A 20,555-nucleotide genomic window follows, 5' to 3' on the forward strand; every position below is an offset into this window, starting at 1 on the left:
TAGGGACCACAGATACACTCATTTGTTTGCAGTGCATTTTCTTCCTGCCTCCCGCTTCTTGGAGGCTAATGCCTAATGGACTGAAATCCCCGCCCTAGTATTTGTGACTAAGTATTAAAATGGGCGTGGTCCGGTGTACAGGACACCTGCTTCTGTGGGCCTAGCAAGCAGACATTCCTGGCGTCGTCCCCTGACCCTGAGTCCTGCGCCGTTTGGAAGGGTCCCCAAGTTCCCGCATCTTTTGGGGGAATCCTCCCGCCGGCAAGGCTGCTTCGCAGACTTGGGAGGGCCTGCTGAGCATGTGTGAACAGCGCCGCGCATGCTCCGTGGAGTGGGCAGGTTTACCCAGGCGCTAGCAGTGGCTTTTACTACTCCACTCCCGCCTCCCCCGCCCAGCACGCCCCCCTCCCCTCTTTCCCACCCCCCACCACGCGGTCCTCCGCAGCCACCCCCTCCCTCCTCTCCCACACCCCCATCACCGCAGGCTGGGGAATCTCCATTGACGTTCGGGTGACGCTGCTGTGCCGCCGCTGTGGGGGGTTCCAGGCGCCGCACAGGTAACGCCGCTGCTGCCGCCATATTGACAGAGCCGGGCGCGGGGAGGGGGCCGGGGGAGCAGGGTGGGGGCGGGGGGCAGTCAGAGCCCAGCGACAGTCGCGGCGGCGGCGGCGGCGGCGGCGGCGGCGGCAGTGGTGAGCGGAGCCCAGCGGCAGCCACCGGAGAGGCAGCACGGAGTTGCCTTCTGTATGGGGAGCGGCAGCCTGCGACGGGGGTGACCTCCTGCTCGCAGCCCGTGAGGGACTCTGTGGCGAGGGCAGCGGTCGCTGGAGGCGGGGCTGGGAGTCTCGGCGGCGGCGGCGGGCGAGCTCCAAAGACAGGATGCGCGGCGGTGCCGGCGGTTGGCAGCTCCCGTTCGAGTGCTCCTGAAGGGGCGATGCTACCATTAGCTCCTCAGGAGGAGCCCTGGGACGAAGACATGGAGGTGTTCGGTGGCAGCGCGACCGGCGGCGAGGTTAGTGCGGTGGCGCGCAGGGGCCGGAGCCACCCCCCGCTCGCTCCGGAGCCGGGCCGGGGCGCGGGGAGAAGGGGCGTGGGCCCGCGCTGGGGAGCGGGGTGCCAGGCAAGCCCCCTGGAGGCTGCGGGGCGGCGGAGCAAGCGCTGCCCCGGCCGTGCTTTCGCTCGGCGCAGGCAGGGGCTACGGAGCCGGCTCGGGCGTGGGGACAGAGTGCCTGCCTCGCGGGCTGCGCCGGAGTTGTGACTAAGTTTCTGCACTTTGCGACCTGGAGTGGGACGGGGGGAAGCGTCAGGTGTCGCGCCGGGGCCCGCACGTCCCTCTTCCTCCGCTGCGCCCGGTTCGCGCTGGCCACGCTTTAGGGGACAGCTGCTAACTCCGGCTCTCTATTGAACCCCGCGCGCTAGGAACCCGGCGCGAGAGCAGCACACCAGGGTGCCTAACTAAGTAACTCGGGGGACGTCTGCACCTCGGGCTGAGAGCTGCTTAGTTACTTAGCTTTCTCGTGTCTGGGCGGCTTCTGGTAGTTCTTTGTAACAACCCAGATGCGGATTAAGTGCACGCCAGATTTCTTAATCTACATTCAGATGATGTCCTCTTGCCTCTTCTGCGCTCCCCTCATTCTACCGCCTTCTTCCCTCCGCCCCTTCTTTCTGCCTTTCACAACTCTTGTCCCCGCCCAGTTGGTCCATAAAAGAAACAAACTAAAGCCCAGCCCTTAGAAGACGTACCTTTGCTAAGACAGCGAGGTGCAACCATGATATTTCGGTTCTCCTCTCTTCCCGCTCTTCTTCTCAAACTCTTCTGGTTCAACTTTGATCAGCTGTGCAGTGAGAACTTAGATGTGCGCAGGTACTTTGCTTTATTGTTGTTTGTTGCTACTCTTAAAAGCAGGCAGCATTTAAACACAATGGCGTGACTCTGGGGATAGAAAGGCTGATCCTTTTCTGACAACTTAATCGATTGACAGCCTGCTACTCCAGTAGAGGCTACCATAAATCTCCTAAAAATACCTGAATGCCAAACTGAATCCCAGGAGGACATTTTGAGGGAGAACTCACAGTCCTCAACGTCTCGAGGTGCAAATTTGGCTCTACGTGTTGCTTGATCCTTAAAAACACACTTTGGACTCTTGTCTGTTTAACTCCATTTTTCCTTTTCAATTTCCAGCTGGACTGGGTTAAAATTACCTGCCAGGATAACATTTAACAACAAATGTGGAAACACAATCAAGAGTCAAAAGTTGAGCCCTCTGTACTTATAGGAAATCTTTTAATACATAATTAAGCAAGTCCAAAATGCATTTTAATATTGTAAACCTCTTCAGGATAGCACAGAGGAAGAGGAGTTCATTTCTTCTTGGGTTGTGGGAATGTTTTCTGCTTGCAAAAATTTTCTAGCAAGACTATTCAAGAGGGCAGGAATTTTGTTTTATTCATGTGTGTAACCTATTGACATAGACCCAGGAATTTCATTTATAAACACAGTTGAATGCTGGGATATAAGGATGGGATGGGAGGTGGGGAGCCTTTCGCATGCCTATTACTTTATTATTTTTGTGAACTTTCAATGACAAATGTTTTACATTGTAATTACCACATATGGTTTTTTATCGTTTGCAGTATGTTTTAGGTATTATAGAGATTTAAACAATGGGTCTTTCTACCTCAGCAATTTGGAAAAATACTCGAGTGGAAATTGTTAATGCCTATGAAGTAAAACGAAAGGTAAACATAATGTGGTGAAGATAGTATTTCTGCCTTCTTTGTCCAAAATAGTTACTGATTGGTTATATTTAACCCTAAAAGTGACTTAATTAAAACATTCTAGGTGAAAACTAAATGCTACGTATATCAGACCTGCTTAGTACTCACAAGAGGTTTTTGTTACTTTTTTGTTTATAATTGTATTCTTTTGATAAGAAGGAAACAATTTTACTTCCCAGAATTTGTATTTAATTACATGTTTGTTGATGTTGGCTTTAGAAACATCAGCCTTTGAGCATAAGCCTGGAAGCCCTCAGTTGTCACAGTTTTTGAGACTCAGTGCTTTCATCGTAGAACACATACAGGGTCTGGCAGGAGTAAGGCCTGCTTGAGTGTGCTTGGTAGAGTAATAATGTGGGCATCATAATTTATAGTTTTCATTTGAACGTTTCCCCTAAAATGTCCTATGGTGTGCTTGAGTGTGATAGTGTTATGTCACAGAACTACATGCTTATGATTTTGTAATACAAGATTTTGTAATAAGAAGGGGCGTTATTTGTGCTGGACCCTGTATTTTGAAATTATGTTAGAATCCTTAAGGAAAGTGTAATTAAGAACCTATTAAACTTAATGTCAAACGAGATAATTTCTGTCAATTTCTGGTGTGTTGAATTATCGTAAAATTAAAGATTAGATACGCTGTCATATATCATGGAGTGTTTTCCAGTATCTTTTACTTGTCTTGTTTCATGGGTCATTGTTAACTTTTGAGTCATCACTCAGGAGTGTGAAAATTGGTTGTTTGAGACTCTTAACGTGTTTTCCCACAGGAAGAATTATTAAAGATAGTTACATTTTCAGACCAGTGCACAACAGTGTATAATGATAAAGAGCCCAAACACTGTAAAATCGTCCTATGCAAAAACGTGTTGGAGGGTTCGAACAAGAACTAGCTTGGTTGTAGTGAGAGGTGGAGAATAGACCTGAAAAGGGGAAACATGTGCCCTGTTGGCTACTGGGAGAAGGGTTTTAGGGAGAAGGATGAGCAAGAAGATTTGGTTGTGAGAGGTCTTGCAGGGACTGTCTTGGGTAGGTCTACTGGGAATTGGGACTTCAAAGGGCATCACTCACTCCTTAGGCAGCCACAATTTTTCCTCTTGCCTGACACTGTCAGGATCACGGAAGAGGTGTTGCTTTAGGTATGATGGGTGTTGGCGATCTGGAAAAGGGTCAGAAAAGAACAGCATGTTTTCGTAAAGTCAGCTCTTCATGAGTTAGTGTCATGTTCATTGCAGCTGCGCAGTCAGTTGCATTTTGTTTTTGTTTTTGTTTTGTTTTGTTTTTGGTGAGAATGTTTGTTTCCCAATAACTGAACTATAGAGTTTTAAAATTGACTGTATCATTATATTATATTATATATTACATTACACTGTAATGGGTACTTCAATATTTATTTCTCAATACTACTTTTTTTCTAAGTAAGTTAGTTTGGAGTGTAATACAGTTCACCGATAAAAACAGTATAGGATTAAGGCCACATACTTCAAAAACTTAACCAGGATTGCAAATATATGGCAAATTAGGAAAAAAAAAACTGCTAGTTTTAATTAATTTCATGAGATCCTGTAGTATAGAGAAAATCACATGGGCTTTGGAAGTTGATTAATCTGGGTTTCAATCTCGATTCCATTCACAGTGCCGTGTGACTCAGTGCAAGTTACCCAGTCTCCCTGAGCCTCAGTTTCTTCATCTGTAAATGGGAGAAAAAAACACCTTAAAGATTCGTTATATTAAAAAAAATGCTGTACTGGCTTTAGTACACAGTAGTTGCTTGTCTTTTCCTACGATCATCATCATGCCCCTTTCCCTGCCACTAAACTCTGAATTGCGGTCACCTGTATTAAAACCTTAGGGTTTAGAGACCCACTGCCATTGCTGGAAGACAGAAAAAGGTAGCTTCCCTGTTATGAGCAGTGTTTAAGACCTTCTTCCTAGAGCTGATTATTTCATGAAAGTATAGTAACCATATTTATAATCACAGATAGGCTGATTCAGGGATAAATGTGAGGTTATAGTTAGGAATACTTTGGGGGATAAGAAGAGACCCTTTCATTTGTTATTTCTGGCTCATGAGGTGTTTCATTTAACATTTAAATTTTAAGGGTTTTTTTCCCCCTACTGTGAAATTTTGTCATGGTAGGAGTTGGTTTAGTTCACCCAATGTCTATTGGGTACAAGGCAGGTAGGTAGTCTACCCCACCCCCATAGGTTTACATTCAGGTAAGCAAGAGACACATATGCAGAAATTGTTATTACACAAGTCATGAGACCAGCAGCAATGAGGTAGTTATGGTGGTGGTTTAGGGATGGATCTGGTAAGGCCCTGTGAAAGAGGTGGAATTTGATCAGGGCATTAGAGAGACTACAGTATTTTCACAGACAGAAGAAAGGAGCTTATTTATGGTGGATAGGGACAATATAAACAAAGGCACGGAGGTGCTGGAGGAAGGGAGGATCTGATATTGCTAGGATACAAGGCTGTGAGGTGAAAGTGGGAATACAATGTGAAATAAGGTAGGCAATGTATTAAAAGTAGTAGGCTAGGCCCTGATCGTATGGGCTTTTAAAGCCAGTTTAAGGCTATCAGTGTTATTCTGTAAATGGGAGCTACTGAAGGTTTTTGAAGACATGAGCGACGTGACCAGATCTATGCTTTGGAAAATAACTTGTTAGTGTGTAGGATGGATTGGAGTTGGGGACAGATTGAAGGTGGGGAATACCAGCTAGGAGGCTATCGTATTAGTCAGCGGAAGTAGTAGGGAGATTTCTGAACTAGGCAGAAGGGGTAGAAAGGAGACGACTGATGGTAGAGACCTTGCCAAAGTAAAACAGTTATATTTGGAAACTGATTAGATGTTGGGGACTAAAAGGAAAGAATTAAAAACCACAGAGATTACGAGTATTGTAGTAAGACTTACTCAATTTAACAGCTATTTCATGCTGTTTTACCAATATAAGTGACTACTAGCCACTGGACTAATACAAAAATAAATAGTTCTTTGCAGCATAGGGAGGTAAAAATGAACTCCCTCGTTCATATTGTCTTGAATAAGAGGAAAACACTCTCAAACACTCTAAAGATTTCTGGTCATGCTTGGTGTGCTTAAAACTTTTACTACTACTAGTGGGTGTGCTTATTACTAGCAAAAAAGTTTTGCATGCCTTTAAAATAATCCTTAGACCTGTAATTCTTGCTTTATCAATATTCACCTTAAACAGTCAGCAGCCCGTGGGTGCAAAGGGCTGTTCTAAAATAGTGATTGGTGCCTCTTTCCATAATGTGGAAAAGAGAATAGCGTCATCTGTATTTCTTATATGCTTTCACAAGGTTTATTTCTAATAGAAAGGGTGCTCTTGGCCCCTCCCCCTTGCTGGTCCCTTCCCAGTTCCTCCAAGACTATCTTCTTTAAACAAGTTTGGTCTGGAAATATTCAGGTCAGTTCCTTCAGGGCAGGGCCTCTGTGTTTCCCTACCTTGATGATTTCATCAAGAGAGCTAATCATTACCTCATTCCATAGTAAGACCTGTCTTGGTGCTGCTGCTTTCTTGGGCCATATTGTTTTAATACCATTCCTCTCATAGTCTCCCTCATCTATAATTTTGAGGAGGAAATACAAGATTTCTTCCCTTCCTGTAATTTCTCTTTTGGTGGATGCTGCCATTTGTCTTCAGCAGCATTTCTGAAGATCTGGTGAGCACTTGCAATCTTGGGCTAAGCCTGTTAGTACTTTATCAGAATTTCCTATACAATGTTTACACTTCCGTGTAATTTCCGAACACTAATGTTCTTGCTGATAGGCAAGAAGTTGAATATGAGATAGATTTAGAGCTAAGCTTAACTTGTCTTTTGTAGATAATAGAGATATTTCTTGAATTGCAGTGAAGGCATTCTGTATAACTGATTTTGCTGTTAGATTTTAACATCCATCTGTATATTTGATGTACTGCTGTATGCATGTGTGTGTGTATGTGAGAGAGAGTGAGAGAGTGTTTTACATATGATTTGCTTCATTTCAGAAAGTACTGAGATGGTTTATAAGAAATACAATTTAATACAGGCATACTTTGTAGATATTGCTGGTTTGGTGCTGGACCACTGTAATAAAGCAAATATCGCCATAAAGCAAGTCGCATGAATTTATCGGTTTGCTAGTGCATATAAAAGTTATGATTACACTATACTGTAATCTATTAAGTGTGTAATAACATTGTGTCTAAAAATGTACGTAAACTTTATTTAAATACTTTGTTGCTAAAAAAAAAATGCTACCTCTCATTTGAGCCTTCAGGGAGTGGTAATCATTTTGCTGATGGAGAGTCTTGCCTGGATGTTGATGTCTCCTGACTGATCAGGGTGCTGGTCGCTGAATGTTGGAGTGACTGTGGCAATTTCTTAAAATAAGACAACAATGAAGTTTGCCACATCGATTGACTCTTCCTCTTACCAACAGTATCTCTGTAGCATGCAATGATGCTCTTTGATAGCACTTTATAAACAGCAGAACTCCTTTCAAAATTGGAGTCAATCCTCGCAAACCCTGCAACTGGTTTTCCAATTAAGCTTTTGTAATATCCTTTGTAACCATCTCAGCAGTCTTCACAGCATCTTCACGAGGAGTAGATTCCATCTCTAGAACCTGCTTTCTTTGCCCATTCGTAACAAGCAACTCCTCATTATTAGTTTTATTAGGAGATTGCAACAGTTCGGTCCCGTCTTCAGCCTCCACTTCTAATTCTAGTTCTCCTGCTATTTCCGTTACATCCTCAGTTACTTCCTCCACTGAAGTCTTGACCTCCTCAAAGATATCCATGAGGGTTGGGATCAACTTCTTCCAAATTCCTGTTAATGTTGATATTTTGACCCCTTCCCATGAATTACTGATGTTCTTAATTGATTCTAGAATGGTGACTCCTTTCCAGAAGATTTTCAGTTTACTTGGCCCAGATCCATCAGCAGAATCACGACCTATGGCAGCTATAGCATTACAAAATGTATTTCTTAGGTAATAAGACTTAAAAGTCTAAATCACTTCTTGTTGAATGGTTTGAAGAATGGATGTTGTGTTAACAGGCATGAAAACAACATTAATAATCTTGTACATGTCCCTCAGAGCTATACATAGGGTGACCAGGCCATTATCAATGAGTTGAAAGGAATCTTTTTTTTTTTTTTTTAAATCTGAGCAGTAGGTCTCAACAATGGGCTTAAATTACTCAGTAAACCATGTTGTAAACAGATGTGCTGCCATTCAGGCTTTGTTGTTCTATTTATAGAGCACAGGCAGAGTTGATTTAGCATAATTCTGAAGGGCCCTAGGATTTTCAGATGGTAAATGAGCACTGGCTGCATTAGCCCCTAACAAGAGAGTTAGCCTGTCCTTTGAAGCTTTGAAGCCAGGCATGACTTCTCTCTGGCTATGAAATCAGAGATAGCATCTTCTTCCTATATAAGGCTGTTTCATCTACATTGCAAATCTGTTGTTTAGCGTAGCCACTTTCACTAATTGTCTTAGCTAGATCTTCTGGAGAACTCGCTGCAGCTTCTACATCAGTACTTGCTGCTTCACCTTGCACTTTTTTTATTTGAATTTTTTTGTCATTATTCAATTACAGTTGTCCCAACCACCTCCCCCCCAACTCGTTACTTTCCCCCTGCCTTACCCACACCCACCTCCCACATTCAATCCTCCCCCACCACCTGGTCACCTCGCACTTTTATGGCTTCTTTCCTCAAACTTCATTTACAACTTGGCTAACTGTTAGTCTCAAGGGGACGTTTTTTGGCTTATCTAGGCTTTGATATGCCTTCCTCACTAAGCTGAATCATTTTTAGGTTTTTATTTAAAGTGAGAGACATGCGACTCTTCCTTTCACTTGAATACTTAGATACCATTGTAGGGTTAGTAAGTGCCCTAATTTCAGTATTGTTGCATCTCAGGAATAGGAAGGTCTGAGGAAAGGGAGAGCGGCGGGGGACGGGTGGTCAGTGTAGGGGTCAGAGCGTACATACCATTTATCGATTAAGTGCGCCATATTTATATGGACAGAGTTTGTGGCTCCCCCAAATAACTGCAATAGTAATGTCAAAGATCACTGATCACAAATCATCATAACAAATATAATAATAATGACAAAGTTCGACTTTCTTGATGCAGGGTTGCCACAAACCTTCAATTTGTAAACAAAACAAAAACAAAAACAAAAACCCCCCCAGTATCTGCAAAGCACAATAAAGCAAAGCACAATAAAATGAGGTATGCCTGTACCAAACTATTTTAATATTGAAGATAAGGAAAACTATAAATTAGGAAGTGTATGGAAAGAATGGCGGATGGGTTTGGAGGGTGAAATAGAACACAGGTAAACTGGCCATCTGGTGGCGTAGTACACATTTGAAATATAGTTGGATTGCAAATTCGGCCTTGAATTTCCTCAGGCTGGTGTTTCTAATCATTCTGATTGTATTGTAGATATACCTGGGAGTTTAAAAATTCCATGATAGTGCCTTATTCACTAAGATTCATAATTGACTTATCTGGTGGGGGCCTCGGCATCATTGCCCAGATTATAGTGTATAGCCAAGGGCGCAGAATCACAGCTTGAGGCCAAAGGAAAAAGAATAGTCATATGGTTCTCATCCAATAAGAAAAAAAGCGATATCAGTTCCTAAGCAATTAGTTTTACAATAAATGTTCTGTGAATTGTACTGTTTTTCAGTATGTTTTATTCTGCTGTGTTAAGATACGATGAGGCAAAGACATATTTGAGCTGTCTTGTATGCTCTTTCTGTGAAGTTTTGAAAGTCTGCTTTTTCATAACGATAAAAACAAAATTGTAGTGTCCTAATTTTGATATAGTTTAGCCTTATAATTCAGAGGTTGTATAATCTGCATACCTTATGACTAGCTAATTGTGACTCCATTGTTGAATAAAATATCCCATCACATCTCTAACAAAAATTTCAGAGGCCATGGATACTTATTATAGGACCTATCTGCTTCTCCTATACAGCAGTTGAGGGTAGACCTAAGAGGAAATACAGTAATTTTAACACCCAGTGTAAAGGTTTAACTGAAAAGACATTCTATCTTAAATGTGTCTAAACTTCAGAGAAAGATAAAACATTTTTTATTGTTGTTCCATTAAGTTGCCCCCATTGTCCCCCCATTACTCTCCCCGGCCCTACCCACCCCACCTCCCACCCTCAATCCTCCCCGCATCGCGTCATCTTTGTCCGTGGGTCCTTTATACATGTTCCTTCACGACCCTTCCCTTTCTTTTCCCCATTATCCTTCTCCTCCCCTCCCGCCCCCCCCTCCAGCCCTGGTCACTGTCACTTTGTTCTCTATTTCCATGTCTCTGGTTCTGTTTTGCTCATTTGTTTTGCTGATTAGGTTCCACTTATAGGTGAGATCATACGGTATTTGTCTTTCACCCCCTGGCTTATTTCGCTTAGTGAAATGCTCTCCAGTTCCATCCATGCTGTTGCGAAGGGTAGGAGCTCCTTCTTTCTTTCTGCCGCGTAGTATTCCATTGTGTAAATGGACCATAGATTTTTGATCCACTCATCTACTGATGGGCACTTAGGTTGCTTCTAGTACTTGGCTATTGTAAATTGTGCTGCTATGAACATTGGGGTGTGTAGGTTCTTTTGAATTGTTTCAGGCTTCTTAACATATAATCCCAGCAGTGGAACTGCCAGATCAAAAGGCAGTTCCATTATTAGTTTTTTGCGGAAATTATATACTGTTTTCCACAGTGGCTGCACCAGTCTGCATTCCCTCCAACAGTGCACTAGGGTTCCCTTTTCTCCACAACCTCGCCAGCGTTTGTTGTTTGTTGATTTATTAATGATGGCCATTCTGACCAGTGTGAACTGATATCTCGTTGTGGTTTTAATTTGCATCTGCCTGCTGGCTAGTGGTGTTGAGCATTTTTCCATGTGTCTATGGGCCCTCTATGTGTCCTCCTTGGAGAAGTATCTGTTCAGGTCCTTTGTCCATTTTTTAATTGAATTGCATATCTTCCTGGTGTGGAGTTGTGTGCAGTCTTTATCTATTTTGGAGATCAAACCTTTGTCTGAAGTATCATTGGCAAATATGTTTTTCCATATTGTTGGTTCCCTTTCCATTTTGCTGATGTTTTCTTTAGCCATGCAAAAGCTTTTTAGTTGGATATAGTCCCATTTGTTTATTCTTTCCTTTATATCCCTTGCTCTAGTGGATGTATCAGTGAAAATATTGCTGCATGGGGTTATTTGGAATTTTCCTGCCTGTGTTCTCCTCTAAGACTTTTATTATGTCACAACTTATATTTAAGTCTTTTATCCATCTTGAGTTTATTTTGGTGTATGGTATAATCTGGTGATCTAGTTTCACTTTTTTTATTTGCATGTACTTGTCCAGATCTCCCAGCACCATTTATTGAAGAGGCTGTTTTTACTCCATTTTATGTTCCTGCCCCCTTTGTCAAATATTAACTGACTGTATTGACATGGATTTATTTCTGGGCTCTCTATTCTGTTCCATTGATCTATGTGTCTGTTCCTATGCCTGTACCAGACTGTTTTGATTACAGTGGCCTTGTAAGGTGGTTTGATATCAGATATTGTGATCCCTTCTACTTTGTTCTTCTTTCTCAAAATTGCTTAGGCTATTTGGGGTCATTTATGGTTACATATAAATTTTTTAAATATTTTTTCTATATCTGTGAAATGTGTCACTGATATTTTGATAGGGATTGCGTTGAATCTATAGATTGCTCTGGGTAGTATGGACATTTTGATGATGTTAATTCTTCCAATCCATGAACACGGTATATGCTTCCATTTATTTGTGTCTTCCTTAATTTCTTTCTTCAGTGGTGTGTAGTCTTCTGAGTACAGATCTTTTACTTCCTAGGTTAAGTTTATTCCTAAGTATTTTATTTTTCTTGTTGCTATAGTAAATGGGAATTTTTTCTGATGGAGTCAGTTCTTGTGGAGATGTTTCATATTTTTTTTAATGCTCAAGTTTCTCTTTTATGCCTTCTGCATCACTTCCAGGTTTATATCTTTGATATCACTAATTCTTTCCTCCATCTGGTTGACTATTTCCTATGCTTCTTGTTCATCCTTAATCTCTTTTATTGAGTTCTTCATCTCCAGAATTTCTGGTTGGTTCTTTTTTAAAGTTTCAATTCTTTTGGTAAAGTACTCATTTTGTTCATTGATTTGTTTTCTGTGCTTATTCAATTACCTGTCTATATTTTTTCATAATTCTATTCTTGAATCCTCTTTCATTTATATCACATATTTCCATGTCTTGAAGTTTGTTTTTTTTCCTGAGATTTTTCATTTCCTTTCTGAACTGTCTTGTTCGTTTAATTTTTCATGTGATTTGATGGATTCCCTCTCTGTCTAGGCACTTATGTATTACTGGCACTTCTCTAGCAGATTAATACGAAGAGTGCTCTTTATTAATTTTTAGTAGATGGCACTGAATCACCAGTTTTTAGCTCTCTTACTCTTCTCTGGCTATCCAGATCTCCATCAGGTGGTGTTCCCTGGATAGGTTGGTTCCTCTCCTGTGCTCTGGTCTCCCCAGTCCCAGGGGCCCAACACTGCAGGAGAATGCAGGGAGTGTTGGGACTCCAGATTTGTGAAATTCCAGGCTGTCTTCTGGAGGCAGATGCTGTCGTCAGTGTTGCAACGTGTGGGTTTGGGGTGGGCTAGGGGATCTCAGTGGGCTTTTTGTTGTTTTGCTCTCTTGATAAACGTGATCTCAGCCTCTGTGTGGTCCCCCCTGTGTCCTGATCCCAGGCCCAGAGTGCACCCTTTGCTCAGGAAAATAAGCGATTCTGTAGTCCCAGTTCTCAGGTTTGCAGATAATGCACTCAACAACGCACTACCAAGGGCAAAGGGAGGTGCACTCTGCAGGGTTGTGGGGTGGCTAGGCTCTGTGGCTTTGTTTCTCTGTTTGAAATACGGGCTGCCTGACAACCATGGCCACAGGTACCGTGCCCCTGCCCAGGTCTTTACGTTAATCCCCAACTTGCGTTGCTCACTCCTGCAGGAATGCCTATCAAATCTCTCTGCTCCTACTGGCTGAAGTGGGTGCCAGCCACAGCCTGATCCCTCCCCTCTCCAGGCGGAGCCCTGCCATAAGCTCCTGGCTGTAGCACCCCTGTCTCATGTCAACTTTTCTCCCTTGTTGCCTCCCTGGTTTGCTCCCACTTGCCCACCGTTAGATGACTTAATGAATGAATCTCTCAGGTGTGTTTGTGCATTAGCAGGGAATCCTTTGTTGAGTTATAGCTGTTCAAATTGTTGACACTTCAAGGGGATCAATTGATCTCTCATGCTGCCATTCCTCTGTCATCCAAAATTTAATTAATTTATAAATATTTAAAAATATATAGTTAAGGCAAGGGCCAGATAAATATTTTAGAGTTTGTTTGCTGCATATAACCTCTGTCACATATTCTTTTTTAAAAAAAATCTTTAAAAATATAAAAAAAATATTCTTAGGCTGTGGGCCCCAGTTTAGACTAATAGCTTCAGAATATGTTTTGCGAAGTTAGGTTTGTATTAATGCTGCTGACAAACTTTAGGGTTATGAACCTAACTGAAAAAATACAACCTTTTGAATTAATTTGCATGTAGCTATGAAATACCAAGAATTTGTAAGATACTTTTAAAAAATTTTATGAATGACCCAATCTGTGTATGATGCTTTTTAAAATGACTTTGAAAGAGCTGACTTTCTGTTATCTATTAGAATTTAAAATTCAAAATTGAGAAGCAAGCAGACTTATAGGGAATACTTTATGAAATTAGGTTTCAAAATGGCTTTTAAATGTTTCAAGTAAGAAACTAATATCTAAGGAAAATCTGTGACAGTTACTTACTATTGAAGTTATTTTTTTTTTTATTCAGGTTACAAATTCAGTCATTCCACAAGTATTTGTCTAGGCTCTATTATGCTTCAGATAATATAATATACACTGGGTTGCAGAGCGTCAGTAGACTTGATCCCTTCCCTCTTTGAGCTTGTAGTTTGTTAGAGGGATGGAACAGATACTTAATAAGTAAGACAGTATTCATGGATAGAAGTCTGTGTATGGTAAGGTGGAAGGAAAAAGGGAAGATATGACATTGAATCTTGATAAAAATGAATTCATGTTCAAAAGTATAGGTAACCTGGAATGGCAAATACTTCAGAGATCATCCACATTTAAATTTCGACTTTTTATAATTTGTTTTGAACATGGATATGTTTTATCAACTAATTTATTTTATAGCAGATTCTCATAATTGAGTTTAAATACCTAAGTGAATAGCTTAGAGGTGGTGTACACTTGCCCATCCTGAGACTCTTTAAAAGACTATTCTTTCCGATCAATTTGATACAGAATTGCTCTTTCTTATATCTTCGCTGAAGCCAAGGACAGTGGTTAGGTGAGTGGGTTTCATAAACCTATTGGCATAAAAACTGCAGGAATAGTATATAATTAGAAAGCCATATAAGGTTAAAACAAATAATTTTTACATGAATGTTGTAGGTGCTATCCAATTTTCCATAGGTAATATGGTGAGTATAGTGTTCAATTTAAAAGATTAAAAAGGTAAAATATCTACTGGGGAAATGGTCATAACTATTAATAAACCTATGAAAATATCTAGTATTTTAAAACTCAAGATACAAATTAAACCTTCTATGTGGAATGCAAAACAAAAAGACCCATAGTTTTGGAAATGCATCTCTCCCCCTCAAAAAAAGACTTAGTGAAATTTATAAAATTTGTTATAGTAATATATAAAGATACTTTTTACTCCCTTCAATTTGTAATTCTCTAAAGCAAGGCATCTGTGCATTAGTATGTATGTACCTTTTTGGATTGGTTTGGAAGATTATTTTACAGTTGACCAAAAATGGTTCTATTGGTATTTTAAAAGTAATCACCTCACAATAATATGACATGGCAAAACTAAAACTATGAAATCAGTAGTGTATGATGCAGTAGCAGTAAGGTTTGATTCACAGACACATTATTTTATATACAGGTAACAGTATTTAGCTTTGGTGAATTAATCACTAAAATATTTCGTATATTTTTTTCTGCATTTTGTTTTGGCAGGAAAACACTGATACGTCAGGCATTTATTGGGCACATGTCAGATACTGTGCTAGCTGCTTTAAGAAAATTATATTAATCTTGACAACAACCCTAAATTGCTTATTTACAGATGAATAAATTGTGACCAAGAAAGCTGTAGAAACCATTTCAAGGCAGTAAAAGTAGGCTTTTGGAATTCGAATCTAGGTCTGCTTGAAACCAAAGCATTGCTCTTTTCATGATATTACTACTATGCCTGCATCATGAATAAAGCACAGCATCTGTCCACAAGTAGCTTTAAGTTTAGATGCTTATGACAATAAATTTATTGAATATGGTAAGATTATTATGTTACTATTTTTATAACATTTAAAATTGCTACACAGCATAAAATTTGCCATCTTCGCCATTTTTACGTTTACAGTTTTACAGTGTCAAGTAAATTCACATTGTTGTACAATGTTCAGAACTCTTCTTTTTTTAAAATATTTTACTTTTGTATTTTTAGAGTGAGGGGAATGGAGGGAGAAAGAGAGGGAAAGAAACATTGATGTGAGAGAGAAACAGTAATCGGTTGCCTTTCGTATGTCCTGACTGGGGACCAAGCCTGCGATCCAGGCATGTGCCCTGACTAGGAATTGAACTGGTGACCTTTTACTTTGTGTAATGATGCCCAACCGACTGAGCCACACCAGTCAGGGCCAGAACTCTTCATCTTGTAAAATGGAAACTCTTTACTCATTAAACAATAATTTTCTATTTTCCCTTTCTGCAGCTCCAGGCAATCAGTATTGTACTTTCTGTCTCTGAATTTGACTGCTCTAGATACCTTCCGTAAACGGAATTATACACTATTTTCTTTTTCTGACTGGCTTATTTCAGTTAGCATAATGTCTTTAAGACTCATACATATTGTAGCATGTGTCAGAATTCCCTTTTAAAGGTTGAGTAATAGTCCATTGTATGTATATAAAGGGATGGTTCTTAAGACACTGCAATATCTTTGGTTGTTAAAGGAGTATGACATTATGCTTTCTATGCTGTGCTTACAAAGTTGGTAATTGATTTTCTCAGAAAATGAGATAAATGATAAAAATATAACCGCACAATCTCAAGTTAATGAAAACCAAAATGATTTAGGTAGTCCCATTATTATTTTTTGTTTAACAGGAATTTGTTTTTACTTGATTATTTTTCCTAGTTCATTTACGAGCATGTAATTTATAGTTTCATGTCTACCAAACGAGAAGACACGAGTTTAATAAGTAAAGACAATATTCTACAAGTACTAAACTATAAATATTTTTACAGAGTGTGTTTTAGAGGATGATTTTTAAATCACATTTTTGTACAACAGTAATACTGATTGTATTAATTATTCATCATTACATAACATTACCACAAATTTAGCAGCTTAGATCAAGGCATTTATTATTTCACAGTTCCTGTTGGTTAGAAGTTCAGGCATTGCTCGGCTAGATCCTCTTAGGGTTCCACAAACTATCATGAAGGTTTCAGCTGTCTTACATTCTTACCTAGAGGACTGACTGGAGAAAGTGTACTGTATTTTCTCAGGTTCTTGGCAGAAATCCTCCTCTTCTGGTGGTAGTACTGAGGACCCTGGCTGCTTTTTAGGTGTTCACTGGAGGCTGCCGTCAGCACCTAGAGGCTGCCGTCAGCACCTAGAGGCTGCCGGGCTCTGTGGACTCCTTCAGGGTGACCACTTCAATCAAGAGAGCAAAGAGTCTCTTGAGTTTTATATAACAGCATAGAAATGAGATCCTCACCTTTTCAATATTCTGTTGACTGGAAGCAAGACGCAGGTGCGGTCCACGCTCAAAGCGATGAGCGTTATGCAAGGGCATGAACACCAAGAGGTGAGGGTTGTGGAGGCTCATCTTAGAACCAGTTTGCCTCAGTGATACACTGGGAGCTTTCTGTCATTTTGCCATGGGCGAGTTCAATATACAGACATAGTTCTTTATTCTAGGCAGATGTGGACCCACCTCTATGTTTAGATCCAATTTGCTGTAGCTCTTTAAAGGAAGTAAAAAAAAAAATTGAAGAACTCTTCTTTGTATATCTGTCAGTGGCTAACCTGTAAACGTGAAGTTCATCTGAGAGAGAAAATTTTCTCTAGAAATGAACTTCTTAAATGTTTTGCCATTAGGTACTGTATAAATGTAGCGCTTTTGTTTACTAGGTGGAATTTGGCAATCCTAGAGACTACTTGGAAGTTTATAATACTATTCAATTTGTTGTGAAGACTGGCGTCCTATGTATGTTTTGTTAATAATTTATCACCCATATTTCTTCTCACTTACCCTTACCTGCTTCTTCTTTGTTTGTTTATCTCTCCACTTCCTTCTTCAATATATCTTTCAGCATCAAGCCACGAGCTCTGTTCATTGGTCTTTAACACCAAGGATCAGAGTTATTGTGGACAGATAACCCTTCTATAAAATTATATGTAGTTACATGTTCACTTCCGATACCGCCCCCAATTGTCAGGATCTGAGGGGCAAAATATATATTTTTCTTAGTTCACTTTTCCATGTTGAGCTGCTTTTGTCATTAGTAGTAAGAAAATGATAGGTGTGCAATAACCTATGTGATTTTCTGAGATCATATGAGTACAGCATCTCACTTTAGTACCTCTATTTGCCAACAATCTTTTATTTCTTTCTAAAAATACTTCTATTGTTATTCTATTACCGTTGTCCCAATTTTTCCCTCTCTGCTCTCCTCTGCCCACCCTGCCCCCCTCTCCCATAGTCAACTCCCACTCTGTTGTCCATGTCCGTGGGTGAATCATACATGTTCTTTGTCTAGTCCCTTCTCCTCCATTCCAACATTGTCCTCCTCCTCCACCTGCTCTGGTCACTCTCAGTCTGCTCCATGTCTCCATGCCTGTGGTTTATTTTGTTTGTTAGTTTATTTTGTTGAATAGAGTCCACTTAGAGGTGAGATCGTATGGTATTTGTTTTTCACCAACTGGCTTATGTCACTTACCATAATGCTCTCCAGTGCCATCCATGCTGTCACAAAAAGTAGGTGTTCCTCCGATCTTTCTCCTGCATAGTATTCTATAGTGTAAATGTACCACCGTTTTTTGATCTACTCATTTACTGATGGGCACCTAGGCTGTTTCCAGCACTTGGCTGTTGTAAATAGCACTACTGTGAACGCAGTGGTGAATAAGTTCTTTTTGAATTGGTGATTCAGGGTTCTTAGGGTATATTCCCAGCAGTGGAGTTGCTGGGTCAAAAGGCAGTTCCATTTTTAGATTTTTCAGGAAATTCCATACTGTTTTCCACAGTGGCTGCACCAGACTGCGTTCCCACCCACAGTGCACGAGGGTGCCCCTTTCTCCACAATGTCACCAGCACTTGTTTGTTGATTTTTTAATGATGGCCATTCTGACTGATGTGAGGTGGTATCTCATTGTGGTTTTCATTTGCATCTCTCTGATGGCTAGTGATGCTGAGCATCTTTTCATCTGTCCATGGGTCCTCTGTATGTCTTACTTGGGGAGGTGTCTGTTCAGGTCCTTTGCCCGTTTTTTCATTGGATTGTTTGTCTTCCTGGTGTGGAGTTGTATGAGCTCTTTATATATTTTAGAGATCAAACCTTTGTCTGATGTATCATTGGCAAAAATGTTCTCCCACACAGTTGGTTCCTTTTTCATTTTGATGACCGTTTCTTTAGGCTGTGCAGGTTTTTAGTTTGATATAATCCCATTTGCTTATTTTTTCATTTATTTCCCTTGTCATAGGAGTTATATCAGCAAAAATACTGCTATGTGGGATATCTGAGATTTCCCTGCCTATGTTTTCCTCTAGGACTGTTTTGGTGAGAAAAAGGAACAAGTCCAGTATGAGGGATCACAATACCCGATATCAAACTATACTACAAGGCCACTGTAGTCAAAACAGTCTGGTGCTGGCATAGTAACAGATCAATGGAACAGAATCCAGAATCCAGAAATAAACCCAAGCGTCTGTGGTCAATTAATATTTGACAAAGGGGCACGAGCATACAATGGAGTAAAGGCAACCTCTTCAGTAAATGGTGTTGGGAGAACAGAACTGGTACATGTAAAAAATGAAACTAGACCACCAACTTATACCATACACCAGAATAAACTCAAAATGGGCAAAAGACTTACATGTAAGCCAAGAATCTTTTTAAGTGATTTATTTCATTATCTTCTGAGAAGATGAAAGTAATTTTAAAGAATTCTTCACTAGCATAGTTTGTTTATTTGGGTTTTGGAGTACCTGAGTTAATTATTATTACCTTTATAATTGTCGAAAAGCTTTCCAGAGTCTTCTGTAGGAAATTGTTTCTTCCTTATTTGGCACTTAATTGGGAGGAACAGATGTCTGCTTGCCTTTTCAAATTACAAATGTTATTTTTGAAATAAATGTTTAATGCCCTGTATAATTCTGAAAATATTTTTGTTTTCATACAGGTGAAAATGACATAATTTAGTAAATATCAGTGGACGCTGAGGTCCTCTATACAATTAACAGTCTTAGAGTGACACCTGGTACCTTGCTTAATATGGATGAGGCGGGAGTAATAGAGTGTCTGGTTCTGTTTTTAGATTTTATTTATTTATTTATAAAGAGGGGGAAGGGACGGAGAAAGAGAGGGAGAGAAACCTCCATGTGTGGTTGCTCCTCGCACACCCCCTACTGGGGACCTGGCATGCAACCCAGACCTGTGCCCTGACTGGGAATCAAACCAGCGACCCTTTGGTTCACAGGCTGGCACTCAGTCCACTGAACCACGCCAACCAAGGCTTGAGTGTCTGTTTTGAAAGTCTAGTCCCGTAGACTGAAATGATTTTCAGGATACAGTGATCTTTTTGGCTTATTTAGATTTGATTTATTTCTAGTTCCTTTGGACCCACAGTTTTATGATAAATTAGTCATAAGATGGTATTAATAGGAAGTAACCAATAACTAAGGTAACAGAGGAAAGCAGTATTACCTTTTTATATGCGTCATCCTGAGAGTCATTTTGTAGTCAAATTTCAATGATCAGAATTCTATGTTAAAATTGTATTGTGGACCGCTTTGTTGAATGTGCCTTTTCCTATATGTTAATGATAAATCCGTCACCATTTTTTCATCCCCCATAGTCTATCTATGCTTTTGAGATGAGATGATAGTGCCATGTATTGAAATTGGTAACCCTGGGGGAAAGCAGATTTAGAGGGTCACTAATTCCTTTTTGTATTGGTTATTTTTGAGAGGCATATGAGATAAGCAAGTGAGAATGTCAAATAGGCCTATGGATAGATGGATCAAGAGCTGAGAAGAGTAGTCTCAGTAAATGTGAGTCTTGTCAGTAAATTAGCTGTCTGAAAAAAGAATTAGCTGTCTGGGGTGAGATGAGAAAGAGTCCAAAGTCCATTTTCTGAGGATCTAAAATGTTTCAAGGATATTGAAAAAGAGCAAATAAATCGGAGTAAAAGAAAATGAAAGTGTTATCATAGAAGACAAAGACTCAAATAAGAGAGTAGTCAACCGCAGCATGCTGCAGCAAGATCAAGTAAGATAAGCACTGATGGATCTATTGGCAAAAGAAACATTATTGGTGACTTTATTTATTCCTCATTCAGTTTTTTAGAAGAAAGGTGCTAATCAAATAAACAATGCTTGGTAATTTAC

The 20,555-nt window shown here is 40.3% G+C and overlaps 1 protein-coding gene across 3 annotated transcripts in view; it reads left to right on the top strand.

The window, feature by feature from the left end:
• Positions 1–919: 919 nt before the first annotated feature.
• The window catches only part of RPS6KA6 (ribosomal protein S6 kinase A6), a 111,549-nt gene continuing 91,913 nt past the window's right edge, over positions 920–20,555 (top strand). Inside the window, exons 1-2 of one of the 3 annotated variants that reach the window (XM_054566598.1) lie at positions 920–1,012; positions 16,692–16,751. In XM_054566598.1, coding sequence (XP_054422573.1) covers positions 935–1,012; positions 16,692–16,751 — 138 coding nt within the window. In that variant the 5' untranslated portion in view covers positions 920–934. Of the gene's footprint in view, positions 1,013–2,664; positions 2,740–5,263; positions 5,270–16,691; positions 16,752–20,555 lie in introns of those variants that run through there. The other 2 variants (XM_054566597.1, XM_054566596.1) reach the window with 2 other exon arrangements.

The sequence above is a fragment of the Pteronotus mesoamericanus genome, unplaced genomic scaffold, assembly GCF_021234165.1.
Source record: "Pteronotus mesoamericanus isolate MK-2021 breed Mesoamerican mustached bat unplaced genomic scaffold, CSHL_Meso_final contig_177, whole genome shotgun sequence".
Lineage (NCBI taxonomy): Eukaryota > Metazoa > Chordata > Mammalia > Chiroptera > Mormoopidae > Pteronotus > Pteronotus mesoamericanus.